General features: G+C 42.0%; 1 protein-coding gene across 7 annotated transcripts in view; it reads left to right on the plus strand.

Moving 5' to 3' along the window:
• The window catches only part of shisa6 (shisa family member 6), a 65,724-nt gene that overhangs the window by 10,034 nt on the left and 48,262 nt on the right, over nt 1-7,428 (plus strand). For all 7 annotated transcript variants that reach the window (XM_016663907.1, XM_016663909.1, XM_016663910.1 and 4 more), the window contains 3 exons: nt 1,416-1,573; nt 6,536-6,631; nt 6,929-6,997. In XM_016663907.1, the coding sequence (XP_016519393.1) occupies nt 1,416-1,573; nt 6,536-6,631; nt 6,929-6,997 (323 nt within the window). The remainder of the gene's footprint in view (nt 1-1,415; nt 1,574-6,535; nt 6,632-6,928; nt 6,998-7,428) is intronic.

The following is a 7,428-nucleotide window of genomic DNA, read 5'->3' on the forward strand; positions in this document are numbered from 1 at the left end:
AATGATCGCTGATCCTGATCGCCTCACGCTGAACCTGAACGCCTCACGCTGAACCTGAACGCCTCACGCTGAACCTGAACGCCTCACGCCGAACCCGAACGCCTCATGCTGAGGGTTCATGGTGACCTTGACCTCCTCTCCTGCCGCTCCGTCCTACAGTCAGCTGACCCAAACTGAGTCAGCAGGAAGTCTGAATGAGAAATAAACAAGGTGTTTCAGTGGCCTAGTCAAAGTCCAGCCCTAAATCTGACTTAAACATGGAACAATCAATGAGGTGGAAAGAAGGGAAGAGGAAACGAACTCCTGGGATCGCTTCGTTTCAAACGCGGCTCCCAAGCAGCTCCACAGGATGAAAACCTGTTTAGTGGCTTTTCCATCTTCCTGATTTGTCTCCATTCTTTAGCGCGACGCGTGGCGACGCGGCAGTCAGCTGGGACCGAGGAAATCAGGTCGTCTCCGTCTGCAAAAAGGAAACGGCGAAAGTGAGCTCGCCCTGGAAGGGAAATGCTATTAATACTCCCAATATCTCCCAAAGTCACCAAGTTATGGAGAAGTGGACTGTGTGTTTGCATTAGGCTGACATTGACACAGTTAGGCTGCCCTTTTTATTTCCTTTAAGGAAACGCAGAGCCTGTCGGCGCGGCTTTGGGAATCTGGGCGTTACTTTTCCTCGTGTCACGCTTCATGAGAAGGAGAGTCATTTTCTGCTGCTTTTGTTCGGTTTTACTGAAAACCCAATTCCACTCAACCTCTGGTTGTCGTCAGGATTTCCTCCCAGACATTAAAACAATGTCTCGGTTTTAACGAGTTCTTTGACTTTTCAGTGAAGTTCAAGTTCTTATGGATTTATTTGCACTTCTTGTTTGTCGCTGTGGTTTCTCAGTTTTCTGTTTTCTCTTTCTGAAAGTCTGGAGGCAGATTTCTGATATTGGCCTTTATCTCTTTCTCCGTTACATTTGAAATAAAGGAATTTATAATCGTTTGTATGTACTCGTCCTGTCATTCGATTCAAATGTCATCAGGTTTTTCTCTGTGATTAATCACTAAGGTTTAGTTTGTGAGCTGAAGTGTAAAATGCACATTTTTATACAAGTTTAAGAAAATGTTTGATTGTCTCAAACCAAATATTCCAGGTTTACATATTCAGAAAAGTTTAAAAAGTCATTTTATTGATAAATGTTAACTTTGAACGGGCTGTGCTTTGAGGAGGGATAATTAACTGTTGCAGTAACGAGGCTACATGCTAGCTGTGTTTTATCCTTTGTTGTTAAAGCAACATTTGCTGCCACGTTATCAGGTGGAGCGTCTTATTTCTCCTCCTGCTTCATCTTGTCATTTTAAATCCTGCTCTGCCAGACAGAACAAGCAGACAGAAAAGCAACGAAAACACAATGAAATGTGTGATTTCCTTTCAGAGCGCTGGCGGACATCCTGAGGCAGCAAGGCCCGGTTTCAGCTTCGCAGTTTGAGCATGAAAACATGGCGGCCATTGATGGTTCTCCCAAAGACGAGACGCCGGTCAGGAGCTCAAAGAACCACTACACTCCGGTCCACACCAAGACGTCCAACCACGGTAGGAAACCAGCAGATTCATCAGGTTCAAACGAGCTGGACGCAGAAATGCACGATAATCTGGTGCTGAAAACTTTACCTGCTTTCTTTTGCTGCATCTTTTCCTACTTTTATTGATTCGTTTCCCTCATTTTCATGGCAATAAATAAGAAATAAATGGTTCTTGGTTCTGCTTTAGTCCACTAATTATCGGTTCTAGGCTGATATTCCTCCGTTTATCTCGGTGGCTAATAGAATCTCTAGTCTGGAGGTAATTCAGCCATTTTTTCCGTCGTTTCTCCGGTTTTCTCCGGCCGGTCTCCGGATCGGCTCCTGGGATCAGCGGACTTCCTGACTGACCCAGAATGGCGTCCCAGATTCATTATCATCATTCTCCTCATCAGCAGCTGCTTCAAACATTGACCTGATGAGATGATGCAACACAGACCGGGAGCTTTCTAATATGTTTCCACAGCAACATGAATTATTTAACCTGAAACTAAACTGGTTAAACTGGAATGAAAAAAGTAACGTATCCTGCTGCGCTTACGGCAGGTCTTGATTCTCAAATCAGATTTTTAAAAAATGTTTTAATAGAAATCTGTTTTTATTTTCTGCCTGGTTGTTAAATGCGCCGGACATGCGCAGAAGAACGATGACGTCACTTAGCAGCGCTCCGTTTAGAGGCGATGACGGAGGGAGACACTAATGGGTCAAATTTAAAGTTTATTCAGCAATTTGAGCCGAAAGTGTCGTCACTAAATCTCAACAGGATGAAGGAAGGAAAAGGCTTTGATTGTAACATTTTGGTTATTTCCTTTTTTTCCAAGGATGAAGCCGTTAAAAAAACGGTGCTGATCAGTTTGCTTATACTGTGAGTTATCTTTGGTTACATCAGTTCATGTAAATCTGGAGTTTCTGAAGACAAAACTGAAGAAGAAAGTTCTAGAAATCCTCTGAGCAGCTGGACGTTAGCAGGCGGTGGGTTAGCATCAGAGCTGCACACAGCAGGGGGCCGGACACAACATTTACAGAACAAAACCAGCAAACAGGCAAACACAGAGCCCTGGGGTTATAGTAGTAGTAATAATAATAATAATAATAATGTGTTTATTCTGTTCAGATTTCAGATCAGAGATATGTTATCTAACTAGTTAACCCCAAACGCTCGGCGTGCTTCAGATTAAGACATTAATTCTTTCCCGGGTTTTTATTGCTGTATTTTTTCTAACTCATGTAAAGTAGTAATGTAATTCTTATTAAATGTTACCTTTTAGTCTGATAGCTGAACAACAACAACACCAAAGCAAACTGCAGAGTTTCAGTAGGAAAATGAAACTCCAGCATCTGAAGAATTTACAGCAGAAAAATCCAGAAACTGATTTATAACGAATCGTTTTAATTCTTCCTAATCCAACAGTTTGATAAAATGACTGAGCTGTTTCTGTTTCAAATCAGAACAGAAATACAGACCAAATTCAACAGAAAACCATAAATAAAAATTAATGAAATATTAAAGGAAGAGGATTTTAAAAAGTGCATCTTTCTGTCCTGCTACTGTTGAGACAACAGCAGGCTGACGTAATGAGTGTGTTTGAATCTGAGGTGCTAATGAAGAGACGTGACTCACATCACACATTTTAGCAATTTTATAAACAAAGAATTGATGAAGTGAAGAAATATTTATCACAGCCGACGGGTTTCTCCTGAAACACGGATCGTTTTCTGAGGAAGACTAAAACATAGAATATGAATATTTGGAGACAGAAACTCAATAAATTAGTGCTTTAGCTTAAACAGACTCATTAATTCTGAATCAAAGCAAATTCATGACGTTTCAAAATGTAAAAACTACTACGAGTGACAACTGATCAAATAAGTACATGGAAAATTTTTCTGTTTCTATAAAAAACGCTCGAGTGAGACATGGAAACAGAAAAATAACTTCAGGATAAGAAATGATTCACATCTGGGAAATATTTTAAAAATATTTAGTGACAGAGAGAAGTTAGGTCTGCATGTTAGGAGGGAAAGAGAAATTGACAAACCATTTTCTCCTCCAGCTGAAAGTGTTTGGTGTATTTTGGGTCGTGTTGCTGCAGGAGGAACTGGAGAACTTCATGAAATATCAGGAGGAAACAACAAAATGTTGAACTATTGAAGCAGCATCTAAAACACCAGCAGGAAGTTAAAGTTTGGGTCCAGATGGAAAATAACCCTCAGCATGGAGAGGCTTCAGGACGTGAAGTCAGGCTTGATGAATAAATCTTTGTTTTTTCTGCGGCTTTTAGGAAATAGAAATAAGGTTTGTAATTCTGACGTAAAACAAGTTTGAATCGACGCAGTAACTGTTTTCCATCATGGTTTTTATGAACATTTTGACTTCAGGAAAGGTTGATGGCAAAATTCAAAATGACTTCCTTACTTTTGAAATCAGTTTTTACAGAAACTGAACCGACGCAGAGATGGAAACAGATTCACTGAAAACGTTCTGATAAAATATTTACCTGCTCTGACTGATCGAGTCAGATTTCTGTCACCAGAATAATTACAACGTATCTGATGGCACCACGTTCCTGTGCTCCATCCTGGTTTCTACTTCCTGTTTATCTGATGACATCACGCTTTATGTACCCTGGTTGATTCGCGCCAACCTGCAGATGGAAACACATTTTATTTGCTTCTTTATTTTTGTAGCGTTTTAAAAGTTCACTTAAAATCTGCATATAAACTTTTCAGCTGTACTTTTCTGTCACATGGGGCTGAAACCTACAGCTAAATGTTCAAATGAAACATTTAAACATGTTTTATTATTAAAGTAAAAACAGTTGGGAGCCACAGGGTTTGACTTCCTTTCGTCCGTTTTGTTCTTGTTCTGTTTTTGTCTTTTTAAACTTGCGCTCAAAAACAGTTAATAAAAAATAACCTCTAAAACTCTCAGGTTTAATCTGCTTACATTATAAACTGTCTTCTAACACCTGAAGGCGTTGATCTGCCTGATGCTGATGAAATCCTCCTTCTTCTGTGGTTTGGAGGCAGCGTCCGCTAACGCTCCCAGACTGGGATCCTCCCTGCAGCTCATACTGGTTTCTGTACTGGGACCAGTGGGAGGCGTTCTGCTGGGGTTTCAGACGTTTTGTCTCGTTTCTGGAAGCTGCTGCTCTTACAGTGGATTTTAGTCACTGCTTTGGAAAACCAGCCAGCCGTTTCCTTGGATTTGTTCCCAGATAAAATTCAAAACATCTTCTCTAGAAGCAAAAATGTTCTGCCAAAGCTGAATATCAGGTCACTCTTACATATTTTCCACCTTCTGCTTCCTAAAGGAAACACAGATTTATCTTTAGGAATATGAAATACCAGACGAGTCAGACCAGAAGCTTATTTTCATGATATGTTTTCTAAGAAGTTTGTTTTCAGTTTCTGGTGACCTGTTGTCACGTGTCGGACCAGGAAACCGTCTGAACGTTTTCCCGAGGAAACATTCGGCGTTCTGCAGCGTCGTTTTCATGACGCGTTCATGTTTCCACCTGGGAATAATTCATGTATTAGGATGAAGTCAACATGATTTCATCTTTCCTTTGAGAATATACACCTGAAGTTGGAAGTGATCAAAATGAAGCTTTTAATGTTTCTTATTATTATTTTTAATTAAAACTTGTGGTGTTGACGGTAATAATTTTTTAATCATGGTCTGTGTTTTATTAAAAACGGTATGAGGGGGGAGGCCGGACGCTCCCAGGCGTTTCCCTCATGGTGGTTTGGATTGCGGTTCGATCCCAGATCCACTGCTCTCAGTGGCTCCTGGTAAACTGGTTAAATCAGACTGGAAAGACTCAACGGTGATTACATGGACCTTCTTGCATTTAAATTTTTTGTCCTCTTTTGGTTTTTAATTTGCTCTCAGGTCCAGATTTATGATCAGCTCTGAGCTGCTTCTGTCCAGGCAGCTCCTTCCAGCCACTCTGTCACTTTCCCTCAGTGCTGTGGAGCAGCAGACACAAAGAAAACCCAAAACAAAAGCTCGCTCTTATTTGTTGGTTTTTAGCCACATTTATTCTTAAAAAAACAGCCGATATATTTCCCTCTCTGAGCTAAAAACTGTTAAACGTCAGAAAAACGCAGGATTGACCGGGAGGAATATGACAGCTCTGAAATATGCTGATTGCATTTCTGGTAATAAATATTGATGATTCAATATTCCCACCTTAGAGTGAATTCATCTGTAGCGCCACGCTAGCCCTGGTTAGCATTCTCATCTGGCTTCCCATTAAACTGCAGGAAGGAGAGGAAACTGAGGTTCTGTTTAATTTAAGACTGTAGCTTTAAAAATAAATAAATCTCATCTGTTACATTCTGATTCTTTAACTTCTCTTTGTTCACCGTTTGATTCTCACCTGTTTGTGAACCAGGAGCTTCGTATCAAACCTCCATTTCCATTTGGATTTCCAGCTCAGGGTGCCATTGGTTTTTGGTTTTGGTTTTTAAATGAAAACCTCAGGGTGTAACAACTCAGGCTTCACTGCTATACATTTCTTTGGTAATGCTGCAAAATATTGAAGCATTATATAACATTGGTTAATCTCATGCTATTTTATGCATACCCCCTGTCTGCCCCGGTGAAGAACTCCCTCACCTCAGCATACTGAATGCTTGCAGTGGCTGACACAGCTCAGTGTTTTCTGATTTATTAATTTATCATTCATGTGATGCTAACTGGCATTAATTTAGCAAATAGAAACTGAACTTTCAACCTGAGACTGTTGGGTTATGAAGTATAAAAAAAAATGCAGCAGAATAAATCTGAATTTAATGCTCATCTTCCCGTTACTGTTGTAGTCATTGTTATTAATCTCAACCCCAATTCAGACAAAATAATTATTTTAGCATTTTTTAAATATGCAACAGTTAGATATTGTTAAAAAATATTTACATTAACATGCCATAAAATGAAAGCGTAATAATCTGTTGATGTGTTTGTTCCCAGGGCATTATGGGAAGGACACCCTGCGGCCCGGCGGACCGGACATGCATAACTTCATCTCCTCTGGGTTCGTCACTCTGGGCCGGAGCCACCTGAAAGGTAACGCATCCTGACGTTCCTGCTCCACAGCGACTTCCTGTTTGCTTCAGGAACACAAACCGTCCATGTGGCTTTTGTTTTCCATAATGAAACTTGGACATCTCAGTCTGCAGCGGCTTGAAGTGACATCTTGCAAAGTTCTTACACAAACTTCTAAAGACAAAGTAACACGTCCAGTTTGTGGGCCGACGGTGTGAAAGGCAGCAAGGCTGTTTTTATTCTCTTCAGTTTGAATTCACCAGATTTTGTCGGATTGGGAAAAAGTCCTGAACAGGAAACCTGTTTGTGTTTCAACAGCGCAGCAATCCATCGACGAATCGGGTCAGATGTCCTGGCAGGGCGACCTGGACGTCCCCATGTCCTACGGTAGGTCCAAACCGATCCACCTGCACTCTGCTCAGCCCGGCATGGGAGGAGGGGCCACGGGCAGGGGCCCGAAATGTTACACTGGGTCAGGTCTGGCTGCAGGTCTGAGGTCCGGCTGCAGGTCTGAGGTCCCGCTGCAGGTCTGAGGTCCCGCTGCAGGTCTGAAGTCCCGCTGCAGGTCTGAAGTCCTGCTGCAGGTCTGAGGTCCGGTTGCAGGTCTGAGGTCCTGCTGCAGGTCTGAAGTCCTGCTGCAGGTCTGAGGTCCGGCTGCAGGTCTGAGGTCCCGCTGCAGGTCTGAGGTCCTGTTGCAGGTCTGAGGTCCTGCTGCAGGTCTGAAGTCCCGCTGCAGGTCTGAAGTCCTGCTGCAGGTCTGAGGTCCGGTTGCAGGTCTGAAGTCCTGCTGCAGGTCTGAGGTCCGGTTGCAGGTCTGA

The sequence above is a fragment of the Poecilia formosa genome, unplaced genomic scaffold (genome assembly GCF_000485575.1).
Source record: "Poecilia formosa unplaced genomic scaffold, Poecilia_formosa-5.1.2 Scaffold455, whole genome shotgun sequence".
NCBI classification, from domain to species: Eukaryota; Metazoa; Chordata; class Actinopteri; order Cyprinodontiformes; family Poeciliidae; genus Poecilia; species Poecilia formosa.